The sequence below is a fragment of the Choloepus didactylus genome, chromosome 14, assembly GCF_015220235.1.
Source record: "Choloepus didactylus isolate mChoDid1 chromosome 14, mChoDid1.pri, whole genome shotgun sequence".
Taxonomy (NCBI): Eukaryota; Metazoa; Chordata; class Mammalia; order Pilosa; family Megalonychidae; genus Choloepus; species Choloepus didactylus.
The window spans coordinates 47,324,856-47,346,966 of record NC_051320.1 but is presented as its reverse complement, the minus strand read 5'-3'; the positions used below and the strand labels follow the sequence as shown (position 1 = coordinate 47,346,966).

Genomic DNA, 22,111 nt, shown 5'->3' with positions numbered 1-22,111 from the left:
ATAATCTATATGTTTATCTTTATATACTTTTATCTTTTCTCATTTGAAGTTAGCAGTTGACCAAAGGTGTCTCAGAAGATTAGCTTGTTTTACCTGTGTGGGTCAGAAGGTACCAAACCCAGTATGTTGGAAAGTACATGGACCATGTATATATTTCCCATACCCTCTGTCTTCCTGGGAGAAAACAAAAGTTGCATGTGGGTAGAGCTGGAAACTCCCATTCCTGTTGTATAACTTGTAATATTATTATGTTCAAGTGGGCAGGGACCTTAAAAATAAGCAAAAATGCCTCAAGGTCACACACCTTGTGCTAGAGACGGTCGAGACGCAAGTAGAAGCTAATTGGTGTAGTCCAGTCCTTGGACTTATGCCTGGGAATGAAATCTAGTACATGCATTTTGACATTTTCATATAGTCTCATTGTCTCCTCCATACTAGTGTTTGAAAAACAGACTAGCTTGACTGGTCAGAGGGAGCCTTCTGGTCCTTCTCATTTCTGTCATGCCTTTGCAGGCCAACTTGCCCTTGCTGCAGCGTGAGCTCCTCCATTGTGCAAGACTGGCCAAACAGAACCCTGCCCAGTACCTCGCCCAGCATGAACAGCTGCTTCTGGATGCCAGCACCACCTCACCTGTTGACTCCTCAGAGCTGCTTCTCGATGTGAACGAAAACGGGAAGAGGCGAACTCCAGACAGGTGAGAGGGAGGAGGATCCGGGGCTAACCATTGCCTTTTCTTCATTCCCTGTGGTATAAGGATGTACTTCAGATCACTTTTAAACTGCTGGCCTAGAGTTCTTGCAAAATAGCAGTAAGCTAGAAGGACCACCTTGGCTCCTGTGCTCTGGCCTGGGCTTTTGCAGAGTGATGTGTCTCTGACTTCTGTCAGTTAGATTTTTGTGCAGGTTAATCCTCACTGCTAGTAGTATTAAAGCTAAAAGGTGAAGATGCATGATATTCAGTGTGCCAATTGCCCTTGGTTCTTAGGCACACAGTCAATATTAAAATTCTCATTTACTGCATAATTCAACCTGAGCACGTATTTTACCATTCAGTGTTATTACATTTGCTGCTACAAGTTTTCTTAGCAGAAATTCTACTTTTCCCTGTGCCTCTTCATTACCCAGGTGGTTCTAAAACACAGTGATTTTGAAAGCTGACCTTCATGTGTTACACAGTAAACACAGTACAGTAGCTATTTAATTTGAGTTCTGTAAGAGAAAATTTCTAGGGAGCTTGGAAGAATTGAGTGGAGAGAAGAGTTAAATAATAGAGCTAATAAATGGTTTTTTTACTGAAGAATTTTATTTGTCAACCAGTATTCTATCTGACACTCTGCTCTTGTAACTGGGAATTCTAAGAAACATAATATATAGCCCATTACCCATTAAACCGTACTAATTATTGAATAAGGCACACATGTGAACCTTTCCATGCACTTTATTAAAAACAAGTTTCATAAATACCTCATTCTCATACATAATTATTTTCTAATCTAGCAATGTAAAATCTTATCAGCATTTTGCATGGAATTTGTGAAATATGGAGAAACTTAAAATGAAACTGCATTCAAAAACTTATCACTCATATGCTTTGTTTCCTTTCTCTACTCATCTGTTCTCTCTGCATCTCACCAGGTGTTGGTTTAACAACCTTTGAGAGGTTGACACTGTGGCACAACTATGTTTCAGATTCTTAGGCACATAGGAGCCTTGGAGCTGCTCAGAGACATCTGTCTGTGCCCTATCTTTAAATCTATTAGCTGCCTCACAAATCAGAATATCATTTAAAGCCAGTCAGTTAACATATAGTTATTACCTAATCCTCTGTTAAGCAGTTTTTATACTTTCTCTGGAATTTTGTTCCTCTTGACATAGCGCCTTCCCTTGATAGTTTAAAAGTACAAAAGCAGAAGGTAAGTTTTAGTCTCCTGACATGTTGTAGACCCACCTCTGTATTTGACATACCAACAGCGGTACTTTCTTATTCTTGCAAACTATTTCTTCGTCACATTTAGGAGTGAATAGAGCATTTAGTACTTGAGCATTTGAAGGAAACTTAATTCAGGTGCCCTAGGGGCATGTCCACATGATGCTGCAAACCAAGAGGTAGCCTCAGCATGGATGATTCTCATGTGCATGCCTTCTCTGACTCTAACCCATTTGCCTTTATAAAAGTAGTACTGCACGGAGGTATTGACATGTTGGCCCACTCCCTTTTTTGCAGGATAATGTGATAAAAGAATTAGGGAGAGATTAGATGGGAAATTGGGAAAGAAGAAAATGTATTTGGAGAGAGGAGAAAGGGTTATCAGGGAAAGATTTAGATAGCTCTGATAAATGTAAAGATACTCCCTACAGGGAAAAGTTGGAAATGGATACAACCTATTGTAAAAATCCTAATTTGCTAAATAACTGGGAACCAGCAGTACAAAAGCTTGTTTCATTCATGTCTCTATATTCTTAGCCATTTCCCTACTGGCTCTTTGCCAGTATTTTATATTGAATGGTTTCATGTTAAATTTTCCTTGGACAATCCTGAGGTATAAGCTGAGCAATATGCTAACATTATCAATAGGAAAACATCCTATTAAATTCTGCAGATATGGAGCATTCTTGTTCTGATGGTCTGCAGCTGTGTGTGCATATATGCATGTGTTCAATCAGGTAGAACTCTCTTAAAAAAAGTCTCCAGTCTGTCCTGCCTTTGGTTGTTCATAGACAGTTGCTGGAGTCAGAATTCATACAGTTGATCTTTGGATGGAACATTTTTGTTCAAGTGGAACCCTAAAGTATGCATTACAATGGAAAGATGGCACTTGGGTTTACTCAGAGCTAGGAGGAAGGGTAATGAGAATATGTTGTGTAAATACATTTGTATCTTGTGGGAATTTGATCAGAGCCAAGAAAATACGGCCCTCCACAGTATTTTTTTTTTTTTTTTGCATGTATTTTCTACATCTTGTTTGCATATACATTTTCCTCCTCTTTGGTTGTTTATCTGTATATCCAGATCTACTGTATGAAATTTTATAGAGTATGGAGCTGTCTGACAGCAAAGCTTTTTTTGTTTTACTGAATGTTTTGTTGGTACATATGGTCTGACATGGATGAGCAGCCACGGTGAGATTTTGGAGTCTATTAAACTGGCTCATTAAAAAGATCAATCTGTTTCTGTAATAACACTGGGAGCCATCAGTCACTAAAAGAGGGAAAAACTGACACCTGAGGAGAAAACACATTTTGGTAATTTGTTCATGACATGTCATGAACAAAAGAGCGCTCTATATTTTGTTTACAACTTTGGGGCTTAAATTCTACAGCGATTGCTGATTTAATCTACTAAACAGTTGTCACGTGTTTTAGAGATGGGTTTTGGCAAATTTAATGTTCTTCTCATCTTTAAATATAATTGTTACTTTGTCCCTGGTTATGGTGTTTTGTTTTGTTTTGTTTTTAAGCATTATTTTTATTTACAGAGAAATGAATGCTCTGTGGAAGTCTATGAAATCTTTTTTTTTTTTTCCCTCCTGTATGGAACAGTGAAACTTATCCTACTCCCTTTTTAGTATAGGTCTGGGGAGAGTCCCTGAACAACTGCACTGAACTTGTAGATCTGTGGTAGAATATTGTAGAACCCAAATTAGAAAAAGACAATTTTCCATTTAAAAATCTTGCTTTTTTTTTTTTTTTTTAATATTAGGGAAAGTAAGTAGAAAAGTCTGATTTCCACTCTGCTATGTGGGAGGTTTACTATTTCTACTGGGCCTGCCTTTTGCCATTCGGTGATGAAAAAAGCTGGAGAAGTGAATATGAATCTTTTTTAGAGTAGTTTCAACAAAGTGAACATTTGCAAGGACAGAGACTAGAAGTTAAGAGCACTCTTTAAAACTGCTCTCCATGGCTCATGAAGACAAACTTGCACACAAAGTAAGGAGGGAAAAGAGCAATTGGAGCTGAATTTCCTGGAGTGCAGAACGGATAAAAATAAGGATTTACAATAGTATTTGTGGTAATTGTCATAGCTAGCTTTCTTTTCTCATTGAGATTACAGCTTTTTAATTTATCTTTAATATTGTTTTCTGACCCAGAGAATCTTGCTTCAAAACCAAATTGAATGGTCAGCAGTTTTGTATGAATGATACCCACCCCCTTTCCCCTTCTCTCTTCTTCTTTTATTTTTTAATGATCTTTAATGATTGCTATGAAGAGCTGATTCCTTTATTTATCATATTTTAATGTAATTATGCTTTAAATTACTTTGTTTTACATTTCTAGATTTTTATGGCCAAGGCTGGATAGTTGGAGTGCAACAGCCCCCCCCCCCCATTATTAAACATTATTTTCTGAAAAGATTTGCTTGAACTTATAATTATATAATTTTTCAGCTGGTATTGTATCAATCTACCAGACCAGCCTCTTCTCTTACTGCTTGAGGAGAACAAGGCCCAAAGAACTTTCCCAAAGTCACAGCTTCTTCATGGAGAAATCAGCATGTTTACATACATGAAATCTTCCAGTTGCATAAAATATATTTAATATTGGGAGTTTAAATAAGGAATACTCAAATAAGACTTGGGTTGTTTTTGTTGTTGTTAATTTCACTTATTTACTTCTTCTGTATAATTGCTCAAGCAGATAATTGCTATAGTATAATATACTAAGGTTTTAAAAATACTTTTAATGACAGAAGATCCACTGTCAGCCTGGTTTCCTGGTTTAATGAGTAAGGTGTAGAAAATGCTGAAGGTTGGAAGGTTAGAAGGCAGACACTTAGGAACTGTGTTGGTTGAATGTATTGTACACATCAGCTGAATCTACTAGTTCCATTTTTCCTTTTCTGTAAAAGAATGAAGTTTCATTGTTTTCTCTCTAAAGAGAAAAGGTAGGTAAGCTTTACAAAGAATTGCAGGATTAATTGACTGTGAATAAGAATTAAATTTGTATTACCTACTGCATTCAGTATTCCATGAAAAAAGTGTAGGAATTTTATATTCATATGTGCTTGTTTTGTGTTGTGTCTTTTATGAATTCTTAATTTTCAAGAAGTAATCATCCCATAGAAGTTATTTTTTATGAGTCACATAAAAAATGTGAAGACTTGTAGTGAAACAGCATTAAAATTGCATTTATATGATGAGAAAAGATAGAATGGTTGTAGAGGACATTTTGGTCTGTTTACACTCCAGCCTCAACCTTAACTTGCTGACCTTATTTCTTGCTACTTAGTTCTTATATATTGTAGTTCCACTCATACTTCATATCCTAGCACTGAGAGTATCTACTATTTTAATGAAGCCTTCCCAATCATAAATATAAAAATGGTTGCCATTTACTGAACTCTAAAGCTGTATCAGGCTCCGTGTGAAAAAATTTGCTCATTAACATAGAGCACTTCGTTTCTGACAGTCCTATTGTATAACTTCAGGCTGGATGATGTCTGAGCTCACATGGCTTGTAAGAGGCTCAGATGAGATTCTAAGTCTAGTTCCCCTGACTCACACCCATGGTCTTATAACTGTGATTCTATACCACCAGCCTCTGAACAGCCAGCTTGAAATGAAGTCCTTTAACGTACTGAATACTGAATAGGAGTTAGGCTCTCTCTGTAGATTCTTTCCTATAGTCCTCTCAGTAGCCCTGAGACAGTCACCCCCTTTTTGCAGATGAAAACACAGGCCCATAGAGGTTAAACCTTCTAACCTTCTGGGTTCCTTTGACTAGCAAGGAGCTGAACTAAAATTTGAAGCTATGGAAGACTCCAAAGCCCCTGCTCATTTCAGTGTACAGCATTACATTCTGGAGTGTTTCCTTCCTCTGTTTGCCAATATCACCTTTGTGCTGTTTTTATGGTATATGTCATGTATAGGTCCTGTGTGAAGACACAGCTGTTTTATATCTCCAGTTAAGTCATGTTTATGTTAAAAGATCTCTTGCTAGCACACTTCCAAAAAGTTTGTTTAATAGTAAATCATAATCTTATGGAGGGTTAGCGGGATCATGTCTTGCTTGTATTTGTAATCCCACTAAAATTGAAGATAGTTTCTTACATACTGGACACCTAAAACCAAACAAATGCAACAAAAACAAATTAAGCAAATAAATAAAGTTAAATTAATGTAGTCATTTCAACAGTGTCCTGAATGATTTCTTCACCAAGATCCTATCTTATCCCTCTCTCCCTTCATTTTTTGTTTATTGGTGTGTCAGAAACATACTAGAAAAAACTGGAGGACTCTGATCATAGCATAAAGAGCATAGATAAGAATTAAGAAGCTCGGTTCCAAGCAGCAGGAGCAGTAGAAATGGAATACCTCAACAGTGAGCAGATAGTAGGAAAAGCAAGGGGGATGGCCAGGAACAGGCAGTATAACTGCTGAGCAGAGAGGTCCCTACAGGAGACACAAGACAGGAGCATTCCACCTTCTTGCATCAGGAGGATTGCCCAGATGGCTCCGTGAACTTGAATATTGTAATCCTTGGAGAGCCAGGCATTGTGCTTGGGTGTCTGGAGTGGCAGACATCCACCTGCATCTTACTTGCTCCTAAGGGTATCCTCAAGCTGCTCAGAAGGTTATCTCTAGGTAGTTACAGTGATGGAGACATTGAAGGCACTTTTCTCTGTCTAGCCCTGGAGTGATGCCCTGTATCATTCAACTCTCTGTTCACCATCTAAATTTCCCACTGTCCCTACAGTGATCACAAGGCATAGGGAACCCCCGTGTGTTGTCCTGAAGCATTAGGTTTGATTTTGTTTTCTAAGGAAGCAGGGGAATTTGTGATACATTTTGTTTCAGATTTGTTAGCAACACCAATAAAATGTTGTTTTTGAAAATTCCTGAAGCAATTCCTGAAGAGACCTTTTACTGAACTGTGTTTTTGAAAATATGATGACAATCATTTCTTCCCTTTGATTCAGTGTCTAGTCTTTCTGAAGCCTCAACAAATTGCATTTGCTATAACAGGGAAGCAATATGTTTAATATTAAATTATTAATGTTCTTTAATAGAATTGTTACATCCTAAGATTTAGACATACACTTATAAAATGCAAGAATAAAGTAAGTCCTCATTGCCTGACAGAATATTAGACCTCAAAGGGGTTTTCGATCCAGCATCTTATTCTTAACTCATTTTCCATGGATCTATGTCTAGGGATGGGACTTAGCCATTGAGACAGAGAGCAAACAAATCTGGATGACCCCTGGCCTCTGGCGGGAATGTATGTGGAGTGAAATGACATGTTATTGGGCCAAGATAAAGGTTCCTGGTACAGAGAGGAGGAGCCTGTGCCACAGATTCTTCAGAGACCAGCAACAGGACTTGTTTGGAGAATAGAGTGACTTCTAAGTTTCTACTTGGGTGACTGGGTAGAAGGCAACATAAATTGGCTGGTATAGGAAGTGCAAGACAGGGATGGGGTTGATTGGACAGGTGCACTTTGGGATGTCTTCCCAAATTTTAGTAAGTTGGAGGAGGGAGCACAGGACTAAAGTTAAAACTCAAGGTTTTTCATTTCCTTTCTAAGGTTTATTATTTTGTACCAATTTGTACTCCTAGAACAGTCTTTACAATGATACGTTTCCCACTTTTTTTTTTTTTTTTTTTTTTTTTTAATATTTTGATCTAGGGAAAAAACTTACCCCTGATCGTGACTTTTAGGAGACTGGTCCTCTTACTCTATTTATTTTTGCGATTTTGTAATAGAGTTTTTTAATTCTCCATTTTCTTGACTATATATATTCCTTTATAGTGCTTTTAATGTGTTGTCAATGCACACTAGCTAATCATGACTTTTTCAATATTGCATACAGAGAAAAGTTAGTTTGTTTGTTTTCTGTTTTTCAAATAGTTTTCAGCTTCTCATATTGAGGAATTGGGAAATAATAGTCTGAAGTGGGGTAAAGCGTAAATTAGGTTGTCTCTTGAATTTTTTTTGCACATATTGTTTCCTATTCGTTCTGTTTTACTGGAAGGAAATCAAAGCCTGAAAGTGAAGTGACTTGAGGTCACACAGCTCGTGTGTGAGTGAACCCCTGAGCCCCCCTCAAGCCTTAGGACCATCAGACCTTGGGAGAGAAGTGGTGGGCATCTAAATGTTGAAGTAGTTAGAATGTATTCAGGAAAATTTCTTCTGGTAGGGTTGTAGAATATCTCCAGGTTGATTTAAAAAAAAAAAAATAATAAAAGACTTCAAGAAATCCATGAAATACGATGGGCTTTCCATTAGAATTGGAACTATTTCAACAACATTGCTGGTATGGAACAATGAAAAGTTATTTGTTAATTTTATCTAATATACTCTGAAAGGGCAACAAATAAAAATGCTAGCAAATTAGGTATAGTTATAGGCATTTCTGAGAAACAGATGAAAAGCAGTCAAGTTGTTTTGATTCCTATTCTGAACATTCATGCTTTGAATGGGGTTGATCTTATAAGTAGACAGGAATGAGACTTGAGGAAGATCCAGGGACACCCTTCATAGCTCTATTTCTGTGGGTTGTGAAAGTTTTAATAGTTTAAAATATAGATACCTCTGTAAGCTTTATTATTTCAATAGCTAATGGAGTGTTGGGACCCAGGATAGGAGAGCAAGGACCTGATGGAAGTGAAAAGACAGACTCAGGTCCTAGCCCTACCTTGTAGCACATCACTATCCTTATTTTAGAAAAAAGAAAAAGCTGCTTTTTCCTTAATAATACATTCATTGATGTAATGACCCTGATCAGAAGGCTGATCTGAGGATGAAGATAAGTAGCATAATTGACTGTTTTTAAAATTGTAAGACCTCTTCCAATGTTGTAGGTTGTTGTTATCATTGAACACGTAGGGACAAGTCAGTAAGTTGAGGTGGTTTGACACAACTGGGTCAAGGATGTCTTGATATGTAGAAATGCTACAGGGGCTGCTATAAGACATGTTGAAGATATTTTCTGTTTTTGTGGGGGGGGGGCTATAAATAGCAAATTGTTGAACGCAAGGAACAGAGACCTTGGCTTAACTGCTTGACTTAGGAACTTAAAATTTGGCCAGAGGACCATCAGCCCTGTGGGTTTTAATCTGCATAACTATGACATTTTGATATAAATATAGAATAATTAAATGGCAGAGTTCTCAAACTAGGGGGACCTCAGAAATCATCTAGTTCAGTGGTTTTCAAACTTGGTTTTAAGCAGCTGACTTTTTCCTTAAAAAAAAAAAATCTTAGGTGGAACCCCAATTTCTAAAACAAATAAATTTGCTCAGCGGGTTCCTCTGGCCCTTTAAATCTTGATTGTTTGGGGGAAAACTCTTCATTACCTGCAGAATCCCTGAAGTATCTCAGGTGACACAGTTTGAAAACCACTGATCTAGTCCACCCTTTCATTTTACAGATGAGCAAACTGAGGTCCAGAGAGGTTAAGTGGCTTGCCCAAGGTCACACAGCTAGTCGTGGAAGAGCCAGTACTAGATCTCAGGTCTCTTGATTCCCAGTCCAGTGCTCTTTCCATTACACCACACTGCCAGTAAGGTAGGTGCTATGTTAGCATTATGTTCATAGCTACTAATGGTCTTAAGTATTTTCCAACTAATGTATGCTGGTAATATACATTGAATGTTTAAGTGTATTATTCAGAAGTGTATAGGATAGGAAAATAGATATTTGAATCACATAGATGTACTCTTAGCAGTTAGATCGATATCAAGAATGTTTTCTTTCACTTTCTGAAATTATTTCAAAGCAATATGTTTCGGTAATGTCTTGAGCTATATTGGATGCCTTAGTCTGATATCAATGATCAATACATATGGAGTCTGTATGTTTTAGTGCAGACACATACTTTCACGCACGGGAGCAGCGTTGAGCCTTCTGACCACCACTCCTGCTGTCATTTCCAATATTGGCCGGGCTCCTGTGTCCAGAACAATGCTTCCTTCTTCAGAACATGATGGGCATATATTTGTTGGACATCAAACCAGGCAGACTTGCCCCCAGTTCTTTGTGTGCCGTAGCTTCTGTCTTTAAATCCCTGACACTTCTCAGTCTGGTGTGCATACAGCTGTGACTGGGGTCCGCTGCAAAGGGACATAAAGGAGGTTCATTGTAGAGTCCTCTTGCCCCTGATAATCTCTGCTGCTGATTCAGTTTCCACTCGGCTCCCTCCCGTGTTATCACCGACTCTCGCTAGGTGCTAGGAAAGTGGGACAGGTCTCTTAAAGCCTCTGTGTTCTTTTTTTTATCAACCTAAAACCAAAAAGGCATGCTGAAATCTACAGCCACTGTGCATTGGTAGAACTCTTATGAGGAAATTTCCTTACATACCCTGGTCTAAGGACCAGCACCATCTTGTGAAGAAAACCAGCTGCTGAGTGAAAAATTAGTTTGGGAGCTGCAATTCCAGTCTGAGTTGGATCTGGTTTGCATAATTGGTTTAGTCTTGAAGATAATAAGAGAGATATTCAATCAGTAAATATTTACTTAGCATCACTTTGTTTAAGAATCTAGGAGCAGGGATTAGTAATTAGATCTCATTTATAGAGCACATTCCTTCTGAAAGTTGAGTTCAAAGTTCTGTGCATCATGTGATGAAGTACAGACAGGGGGTCCCCATCCTCCCACATGACCTGGCAACCCCAGGCAGGTCACATCAGCTCTCTGGACATGTATTTCCTCAACTCTTAAATAAGGCGTTAGTTGACCTGGATCATCCTTCTAGTTTGGCCAGCTCCAAACTAGATCCACTGCTGATTGATTATCTTGGTGACCAAGATAATGCCAGAATTGCCTTGCTTGGTTGTATTAGCTTAGTTTGATCAGCACTTTCCAACAGAACCTTCTGAGATTGTGGAAATGTTCTCTGTCTTCATGGTCCATGGCTGTAGCCACTAATCTCAGGTCGCTGTTGAGCACCTGAAATGGGCCAGTACTACTTAGAAACTGAATTTTAAATTTTTTTTGATTTTAATTAACTTCCATTTAAACTTAAATGGCTACTTATGGCTACTGTATTGGACAACACGGCTCATAGATGTTCTTTCACACAAAAGTCAGATGCCAGGATGGATAAATGGAATAGGTGTACCTTAATTTCCTCCAGGGAGTGAAGATATTTTACTTTGAATTGTTACCAAATATAACTGGTGTTAGGGTAACTTGTTAGAAATCAAGTACTCTGAATTAAGATGTAATCTGTACAGAGAGATTGCTCCAACTGAAAAGATGCTTTCTAACTTGATGAGAAATGAAATGTTTTCTCCTTTGTGCAGGCTTGTAATCATTTAGACCTCAGCATGGTTTTCAGTGAACTACCGTAAGTTTCTGCAAAGCTGAATTTACAAAGTTTCTGGCCAATAAAGGAACATTCTGTTTATATTACAAGCTCAAAATGTGAATGTATGAACTATGCTGGTTGCTGAGTACCTCATGAAACAAACTCTTTTTCTTTCCCCCTCAGAACCAAAGAAAATGGCTTTGACAGAGAGCCTTTGCACTCAGAACATCCAAGCAAGCGACCATGCACTATTAGCCCAGGCCAGCGGTACAGTCCAAATAACGGCTTATCCTACCAGCCCAATGGCCTGCCTCACCCCACCCCACCGCCACCTCAGCATTACCGTTTGGATGATATGGCCATTGCCCACCACTACAGGGACTCTTATCGACACCCCAGCCACAGGGACCTCAGGGACAGAAACAGACCTATGGGTAAGAATGAAGGATCTATTCACTGCTTATGGGATTTCTTGAAGACTTGTGTCATTACTTCTCAACTGAACTTGAGGCTTAAAGTCTGAGATGGGGGTAAACCATTCTCTTCTTCTTTATGTTGCCTCTTTATGAGAAAACTTATTTAGTGTTTAAATGCTCTTCAACAGCTGTGCTCTATCTCTTAATCATTTTTATTCTTTAAATTAGCAGGTCAGGGTTTATGGGTCTGAACATCTAAATTAATACAAAACCCTCAATTTGTTATAACAAATATGAAGTGACTTTTTAATTAGAATTTTTTTTTCATATGCAGTATGCATACACAAATCTTTAAAAAAAAAGATAGTTTGCTTTCTTTCTTTGTATCTTTTATTCTAGATAGTCTTAAAGTTCATTTTGATTTCTCAGGTCTGCATGATATTCCATATTTCCAAAATAAAATATGTTGTGATATCTGTGGTTTAACTCACTGGATGCTCTTTGAGGAATGATTTGATAATTTTCTTTATTTGAAAATGACCAGTGATTGAATTTAGTACTGACCATTTTGAGTCAAAAATCAGAATACCAAGAAGGAAGGAGTCTGGGAAAAAATGTGTGCTTTTGTTTGTGTTCATTCCTTCTTTGCATAAAACTATTGGAGGTGAGGCATTATAGAACCTCCAGGAAGGATCGGAGGTATTGCCATCTAAAGAACAAGTGTCTTCCTTGAAAAATGAGGAGGATGAGCAAGGTAAGTTTTGATGTGTGTTCGGTGGGTGAGGTGACAGGATCATGAGGGAGTAAGTGCACTGTTGGTGGAGCACCTTCAGTCCTCAATTTTTGGTGAGTGCAGTCCATTTACAAACACTGAGAGGAACAGTCAGCCCTCTTTCTTTCTCCAACTCCAGCGTCCCTGCCCACCACCAGCAGGCCATCCTTTACCTGCCCATTTGGTGGGCAGGATTCTGGAAACCGCAGGGGATGAAGTCCAAGAGAAAACCAGAAAATGGAGCTGAGGATGCAGAACTCGGGGAATTGCAGCTAGCCAGTTTATCTATGGCTTGAGTAGTAGTGACACTGTTTTGTTTGTTTTGTTTTGTTTTGTTTTACTCACAGGCAGAGAGGGCATGGTGAGCAGAAGTTTACGTTAGGTTTCTAACTAGGTCACTAGCAAATAGGAGCTGCCATATTGCCATATTTAAGGTCTTTTTTTTTTTTTTTTTGCTTTTCCACACACAAACCTCCAAATGCCTAGAAAGCAGGAAAGCAGAGAGGGAGGGTCAGAGTGTGGGGGTGTTATTGGGACTCTGGTTGTGACATAGTGAAATGAGTAGTTCCGCTTTCCCACAACAGTGATTTCTACATTTTTATTGTGTATTAGACAAATGGCTAAGCATATATTTGTGCTTTCTTAATAGCCAATCTGTCTAATGTTCTCTCAGGTACTATTTCTAAAGAGCTTTCAAAAGTGGTTATGTGATTTCTCAGTCTGGATTGATATTTTGACCCCACAATCTAATGGGAAAACAATCCTCTTCTAAGCAAAAGCTTTGCTATTTATTTAAGACTTAATGCCCTAAAACCACAACTACTCATTTTTAAATAGAAGCGTAGTGCTCAGGTCATTGTAAGACCAATGAAAGATACCCATTTAGTAGGTGCTAGCAAATGGCCTATTTCTTAGGCAGCAAATGTTGTTTTATGAAATACTAGTTTCAGTGCACTATAAAATAATCTGCAAGGAAGCAATTATCCTTATGTGCAATTATTATGTATTCATCTTAGTAATGTAAAATATCCCTTTGTGAATTACGTTTGTACCCACTGGTTTTATGTGATTTTCTTTATACCATATTCCTTACCTTTTAATTATATTAGCTTAGAATACTAATAGTGCTAATCTATAAATATGTGTAACTACTTAAGCATCCCTAAAGTCAGGCAGAGTTTAGTGTGTGTTAATGTAAAATAAAATCTTGATATATGAGTAACAAATTATTGTGTTATGTAAGGCTGGTATTTTGAGAATATAAAGATTTCATAACTGGTATAGTTAGTCTGATATGATTTATAAATGCCTTTTATATGTAGGGACATATACTCACTAGACTCCTTTAATAAAATAACTTTACAGCATTAGTGTATAAGTAAGTTTAGAGGTCTAGCCTCGTTAGCTGAAATCTTCTACGTAAGAACTAGTTAAGATTCAACTTTAGTGTCAGATTTCCCACAAATGAAAATGTGCTCTTTAATGACTAGCAGCCATTTTCCCCTGGTACGTCCTTCTGGTGTTACGAATATAAATAAAAACTGTGTGGTTTTGAATATTTATGCATCTGAAATGGAGAAATTAATAAATGCAACTTTGTGGGTTGTTTTATTTTTTCCTTTTAAAGATTTGATTTTATCAAACAAACGACTGTCAAAATTCAAAATCAACAGATGAATCTTACTCTTCCTGTGTTTCTTCACCAGTACTTGGGCTCAAATGTACTTTTTTTTTTTTTTTAATATGGGATAAAGCTTAGCAATATTCTGCAAATGCCTGATTCCCATTAGCCAAAGACATCCTGTTGCTCAGTAATATTATTCCAAGTGTCAACACTTATATCATTATTGATTTAGTCCTTGAATTTTTGAAACCTTTGAGACCATTAGAGTTTTTGGTCTTTAAGGCAAAATTTAAGAGCCTTCATATGAAAGTCACTGTCACATTTTCATCCTTATCACTCTCCTGGCTGTTTTCTGTGATGACTAATTTTAACGATAGTGCTTTTTCCCTAAAACACAGGCAATAAATAAATCAACAAAAATTACATATTTGCAAACATTTCAACTTGAAATGATCACAACAAACAGAGCAATAACTAAATATTACTTTTCCCCATGTCTTTTCTATTATGCAAATTAGTAAAATTTATTTGCAGTTTTACTTTTTTGCCAATAGGTGGCATTGACAATTTTAACTTTTAAAATGTATCTACAAATATGTTCTAAGTGGACAGTAATGATACAGAATGTTTTATATTTAGCTCTTTGTTTAGTTTGAGAAACTACAGAGCTGTCATATTTTTGTTCATTTCTGTCAGGTACAAATTAACTCGCATTTCATGGTTGGCTGAAAAGAGTCATGTGACTCATTGTCTTAATTTCTCTAAAGTTAAAGAAGAGATTTCTTTTTTTTTTTTTAATTCAGTTTTATTGAGATATAGTCACTTACCATACAGTCATCCACAATGTACAATTAACTGTTCACAGTACCATCAGATAGTTGTGCATTCATCACCCCAATCTGTTTTTGAACATTTTCCTTACACTGGAAAGAATCAGAATAAGAATAAAAAATAAAAGTAAAAAAGGACACCCAAATCATCCCCCCCCATCCCACCCTATTTTTCATTTAGTTTTTGTCCCCATTTAAGAAGAGATTTCTAACCACTCAGATTTCATAAAAAATAGAATGTGGTGTGTCTCATAACTCTTAAGAGTTATTTAATTCTTCCATAGCTCCCTCAGAGAAGTAGCCTAGATGTCTGGAAGCCCAAACCATGTCAGGGTTAGTTTGCTGTTCAGAGCAACAGTCATGAGAAGTGGCAACCAAAAAGAATACTTTTAAAAAATCATTGAAATGTGAGAAAGCAAAGGAATTTCACTAGGAGGCTGGCTGATGCAGTCAGCTGAAATGCATAAATTAAAGCGTGGCATTGTTATCTCAAAAAAAAAAAAATCATTGAAAAATGGAAAATATCACTATAGTCCAATGCCTTTCTTTCTTTTTTTTTTTTTTTTTTTTTTTTATCATCATTTTATTGAGATATATTCACATACCACGCAGTCATACAAAACAAATTGTACTTTCGATTGTTTACAGTACCATTACATAGTTGTACATTCATCACCTAAATCAATCCCTGACACCTTCATTAGCACACACACAAAAATAACAAGAATAATAATTAGAGTGAAAAAGAGCAATTGAAGTAAAAAAGAACACTGGGTACCTTTGTCTGTTTGTTTCCTTCCCCTACTTTTCTACACATCCATCCATAAACTAGACAAAGTGGTGTTTGGTCCTTATGGCTTTCCCAATCCCATTGTCACCCCTCATAAGCTACATTTTTATACAACTGTCTTCGAGATTCATGGGTTCTGGGTTGTAGTTTGATAGTTTCAGGTATCCACCACCAGCTACCCCAATTCTTTAGAACCTAAAAAGGGTTGTCTAAAGTGTCCAATGCCTTTCTTTTACAGTAAAATGTGAGGTGCCTTATCCATAGTGAACCTGTAAGAGGAGCAACAGATTTCTCAGTATCTCTGATGAGAACCATCCGTCTTATCCTTTCAGTGAGACTCATGTTTCCTACTTTGAGGAGCATCCTAGCTAACTGCTCATGTTCATTAATATTGTTGCTCACTTGGTAAACACCGTTACATGTTACACTTTTATGGGAGTATTTTAACTGTGATGCTAAAGAACATTAATACTTGCATTATGGACTTCAGATAGTATGCTCAATTTCTAGACTTGGATTTCTGATACTTGTCTGAAATTATATCTAATGTTAATTTTTTTTCCATAGAGGTTGTCCGTTTTATTTTTGTGTGTTTATTTTTTGGTAAATTGAATGAGTACATATCATTTTTGTATTATCCCAGCCCTTCATAGCCTAATTTTATCATGGAGGTATATGTGTTAGGATTGTATTCTTTTATATTATACTGAAATGTGAAAACATTTTTACCATGTTTGTTTCAGAAACATATATTCCTGCCCATGTAAGAATGACATCTATCTTTATGTTTAATGCAGGAAAGAAAGCCACAGTTTGAACCTATTTAATGTCTAGCTTTGGTTTCTCTTGTATTTATTAAGATGTAGAGTGAATTTATATTTTTAATGAGGGAGTGTTGTATAGTTAACTAATGATGGACTTTGTGTCACCTGTTTTCTCATGTATAAAGTAAAGGTTCTAACAAGATGATCTCTAATAATCCTTCCAGGTCTAACATTTTATCATTCTACAAGGAGCCCATTAGTGATTCAGAATCTGAGTATGACCCGTATCTCCATTAAAATCAAATATATTCTCAAGTTGTTTAATTTGTCCACATTGTCCTTGCTCTGTTCTTGTGTGCATGTGGGTGGTAACTGGGCATTCTAGGTGGTTAACCCCTGTGCTCTACATTTTTAGGGTTGCATGGCACACGTCAAGAAGAAATGATTGATCACAGACTAACAGACAGAGAATGGGCAGAAGAATGGAAACATCTTGACCATGTAAGCCATCAGTAATTATTTAGGTTAAAAAATGTTTTAAAAACAACCGGAGTGAGGTTATGTGATAAAATAAAAAAGTGGTGATGCTTTGAAGGGATTGCCGTTCCAGCTATCCTTGAAAAAAATGAATGAGAATCTTTGAAGTAGCAGTTATTATTCCATCTTTAAATTGTATCAAAGCCCGTTAAATAAGGACCATTGGTGAGCATCCTTTAGTTTATACAAAAAAAAAAAAAAAAAATGTGGTGGGATTTGAATTTGAAAGGTGTATTTACTGGGTCTGCACCTGCAGGTGAAATCTCTCTGTCCTGATTCCCACTTGTCCTTCTCCTTCCCATTGAATTTAGTCATTTATTCAGTGTGAATTTCAAGCCCAGTCTCTTATTAAAAACAAATATTAGTCTGAAGTCTTCCGAAATAAAAGTTTAACCTCTGTTACTCTAAAATTCTTTGTCTCACTGTCCACCGAAGTCTTCAAATTGTGACGAGCTGTGTATTCTTTCCTTTTCCCCTGTTTCTTGCATAGCTGTTAAACTGCATAATGGACATGGTGGAAAAAACAAGGCGATCTCTCACTGTACTAAGGCGATGTCAGGAAGCGGACCGCGAGGAACTGAATTACTGGATCCGGCGGTACAGTGACGCCGAGGACTTGAAAAAGGGCGGCAGCAGTAGCAGCAGCCACTCCCGGCAGCAGAGTCCCATCAACCCAGACCCAGTTGCTTTAGGTATCTTTCTTCAAATGGGCATATTGAGCAGATATTTCTTATGCCCTCTATTAATGCCGATCTTATTTTCAACTTGTCTTTTCAAAAATAATAAAGGATGTGTTGGGGAGTTTTAGAACAATAAACACGTTATATATCCTCAAATATGTCTTGTCTGTCTGTTAGGAAAGTGGGTAGATTGGCATATTATAAGGAAATGGTCACAGAATTAAGTGGCTTTTCCAGTTCAGTGGCAAAATTTCACAGATAAGCCAAAATTGAGTGTGCCTCGGCTGAAATTTGTGTTTGTTGATAATATAGCTGTTGGACCCTTCCTCAAACCTGTAAAAAGAGAATCTCATGGGCTGGGGCCAGAGCTTTTGCAGTTCTAACAAAATCTCCAGGGAATTCTGCACACCAAGGTTTGAGAGCATTGCACTTCAGGATGCATGTTTTCTGATTTTTAATTCAAGATGTGATCTCTAAGACAATCTGGGTTTTTTGTTGTTGTTTTTCATTTTTTTTTAAGGCAGTTTTATTGAGATATAGTCGCATAGCATAGAAACCATCTGAAGTATACAGTCACTGGCTCACAGTATCATCACATAGTTGTGCATTCAGTCCCTTGATAATCTTTTGTTGTAGCTGTATCTTATATTTAAAAAAAAGGCTTTTCCTCAAAACCCTTCCAAGAAGAGACTAAAGGCCATATGGTTTGCCAGATGCCACTTGAAAATTAATAGGTAAAATGTAGCTCTCTTCCTGTGATTTGACCATAACTTGGATGACTGAACCATGATTTTGTTAATTCTAGTTCTGTAAAAGGACTGTTACTATACCAGCGCTTTAGAAACATGTAACCGTATTTACAATTGGTACTTCGGAATTGCTGGGGGTAAATACAATATGGTCCCAAATATATTGAAAAAAATCTTTAACTTGAAATGATTTTCGAGTGACCCTCTAGCTTTTACCTGAAATAACAATAAGGTATTTTCCTTTACATTGCTGGCCATTTCTTGGGTGTACCATTTGCATCTCCTTGGTAAAGATGGACCTGTGTTGATCCGTATGCTTTCAGGTTCTTCTCTTGGTGGGTTGTTTAGCCCAGCACCTACCAGCTAACTCAGGTCAGGGTACAGTGTATGCTAACAAACAAAACTAATTACCCACTGTGCAGATTAAACGTGTGACTTTGGCCTCATTAGCACCATGATCTGATTATTAAACTTAAGAAAACATATGCATATAGTATAAATAGTATATGTGTTATCTGACTGTCAATCCCTTTCTTTTTTTTAATTAAAATTGTTCCTTGCCAGTGCAGTTTCTTTTGTACTTAGTTATGTGGATTCCTGCTAATCCTTGAATGCTCAATGCCTATTACATTAATAAATATTAAATAAAGGAAGATTCTGAGTTGTTTGCCCAAAAGTATTATTCTAAAGCATATTTTAAAGACAAAAGTGTATTTGTTTGATTCTGTTAAGCTAAGCAATGAAAACTGATTTAAGTATGATTTGAACCAATATTGTTCTAAGCAAAACTGTGTAGGGCAGAGCAAACATTGGTTTTTATTTTCTTATTATAAGCAAAAAATTGGTTAATTACAACAAGTCTGCCCAGGACAAACAAAGGGGATATTGGTAACTATCCAGTGTGGACAAGATATTGAGAGCCTTAAAGGAAATAAAACAATGGGAGTAGAAATATCCAGTTTAGCCTGTTCTGTTGAACAAATTCATTTAAGTCATTATGTATTTATTGTTTATTATGCAAGGCATTGTGCTAGGCACTGTAATGAAGGAAAAAGATTCTTCATTCCTTCCCCCTCCAAGAACTTTTAGTCTAGTGGAAGAGATTGACAAGGAAACAGCTAGTACTGTGGGCTCAGGATGGCTACCTCAGTTCAGTCCCCTCACTTGAAGAGATTGTTACTATCTGCTGTCCATTGTAAAAGATTAGTTTAAAAAATTGGTAAGACTTTGTGCCTATGTGAGTTATCATCAGCATAAAGAATGTGGAACACTTACTATATGGTCACCACCAGTGCACATGGAATCTGGTGATGCTGATGTAGAGCATGTTCTCCAGGAAGATTGGTTTAGTTTCCCTGTTATGTAACCAAAAGAATAAACTTTGATCTTAAAAACTCCTTCTTAAAAGCACACAGATTATACCATCCTTACTTAACAAATTCATAATTTTGCTGTAGCTGAGATACTGCTTTGGCATTAAGCTGTAGTGAATTATATTATTCAAAGGCTTACAAGTATTTTATTTCTTTCCTTATGCTGTTAAAACAGTCATATTCTTTATGGACAGGGAGCCCTAGATTGCTCTTTTAAGAAACTCACAGCTTTAGAGGGAACCTGTCAAAAGCAACACAGTGTGCAAGTTTTAGCATACAACAGTTGTGTCATTGTGTTTCCTTGCTGGTCAGTTCCTGAGGCCTTTGAGTTCTGCTTTGTGGGGCTGGGCTGTAGCTATAAATAAGAAAATAGCTGGTATGTAACTGTGGACCACAATCATTTATATTTAGTGCTTTCTAAGTCTCTCTCCTTGGCCCTGGAGTTGAGTATCTCGATGTGTTTGTGTATAATCAAAACGTTGGGGATTATGGCTGATAAATCTATTTTCTGCCTCTGGAAAATGTATAGTTTGTCTGTGGTGGGAGGGAGGAGTGTTTATGCATGTGTTTAGATAGTCCTATGTATATATCTGTATCTTTGGGGACATCTGGATCTCTATTTCCTGCACTTAGGTTGTAGGTGCTTTTTTTTCAGCCTGATTCTCTCAATTCTTAAGCTACCCTCAAAGCAGACCTTCAGAATAGTATTAGAAAAGATATTTTCATTCAAAATATTGCCCTAGTTTCATCCCTAACTTGGGAACACTGGGAATGTTTAGTTATGCACATATTCTTAGTATATTTTTAAATTGTAATTGAGGACTGCTCCAAGGCGAATGTAACTTCCATGATTCCGTGACTGATGTGACACTTGGTAAACTCCTTCCCATTCTCACTCTTGAAATTTATCCATAGTATTAAGTCACTATGGGGTGTTAGTAAGATAATATGATTAATCTAGTACTGTTTGAATTTTAGAAGTTTTCCCCAAATATTAAATAAAGGCTCTATTTTGAATGCCCTTTGAACAATTTTAAGTACTGAGTACTCACTGAACCCTTAATGTTATTTCCATTCTTTAAGTCAAAGCACAGGTTGAGTTCTTGAAGGATGTTTTGAAATGATAGGTTTTTGTTATTACCCATTTGCTTTCCAGGAAATGTACCAAATATCCAACTCTTGAAATCTAATCAAACATTCTTCTCTATTTTCAAAGTATGACTTCTTATTTAGACATGTATGTTAAAGCACCAAGTTTTGTTATCTTGTGTACTTCACTGAAGAGTGCATGAATGTGATCAGAACTGACGGATTTGATCACTGAAGTAGAATTCTTTCTATTCATACATGTAGGTAGGTAGTTGCGCGTTGGCACTTCATGCTCTCTTTGCACCTATCTGTGAAATATCATGACTAATCCCTTATGGCTCTGTTGTTTTTCTCCTTCTCTTTCATTCTGCTGTTGACTTCACTCTTCTGGCACCGACGTTTTGTTTCCTTTAAATTACTTTACTTTTACTGGCTTTGGATTATCCTAGACTCTTACTACAGCTCATCTTGTGTTTGTCTGCCCTCTTTGTGTATCTTAAGAAATCTTGCATGTCATTAGATTAGAAAGAGTTACAGGCATTAGCTATTGATGTATTTAAAGCTAGTGTTGGGACTATGACATGAAACTCTGAAATATGAATGTATTTTTACCTGTGGTTTTTTGAGTGTATGAATATTGTGACGAAAGGTTATTAAATTTTGAAAATACCTTCACATATGTTTTGGTCAGGGTTTAGCTCTTGCCGGAAATAGAAATGTTAAAAAAAGGTTTTTTGTTTGTTTTAAGTGGAATGTAAAATCTAGGTGATTGTTCATAAAAAGTTTAGTAATTCAGAAATTTGTTAAATTAATAACACCCCTCACCCCAAGAGGTTTGTTAGATGTACTGTAAAATTCCTCTAGCTGACAAGTCTTATGGTTGCCATATGATGGAATTATAGAATTTCTCATAACTATGTAAATTTTCAGGAAGACTAGCATGAAAGTTCAAAGCACAGACTCTGAGCAGATTGTCACTATTTGTATTTGAATCCCTGGTCCCTCTCCTTACTAGTTGTGTAAACTTTGGCAATCTCTCTGTGCCTCAGTTTTCTCATCTGTAAAGTGGGGATGGTAGTAATATCTATTTCATAGGGGGTTTTGTGAGTATTAAATGAGCTAATAAGCATACAGCATATGGAGTAATGCCTGACACATAATAGATGTGATATAAGTATTAGCAATTTTTGTTGTCATTGTCATTATTCCTAACATGCAATCTCAAGTAGAACTTTAAAG

At 36.9% G+C, this 22,111-nt stretch overlaps 1 protein-coding gene across 5 annotated transcripts in view; it reads left to right on the top strand.

Moving 5' to 3' along the window:
• The window catches only part of RUNX1T1 (RUNX1 partner transcriptional co-repressor 1), a 135,234-nt gene that overhangs the window by 87,684 nt on the left and 25,439 nt on the right, over window positions 1-22,111 (top strand). For all 5 annotated transcript variants that reach the window (XM_037802984.1, XM_037802983.1, XM_037802987.1 and 2 more), the window contains 4 exons: window positions 514-695; window positions 11,432-11,682; window positions 16,860-16,945; window positions 17,472-17,673. In XM_037802984.1, the coding sequence (XP_037658912.1) occupies window positions 514-695; window positions 11,432-11,682; window positions 16,860-16,945; window positions 17,472-17,673 (721 nt within the window). The remainder of the gene's footprint in view (window positions 1-513; window positions 696-11,431; window positions 11,683-16,859; window positions 16,946-17,471; window positions 17,674-22,111) is intronic.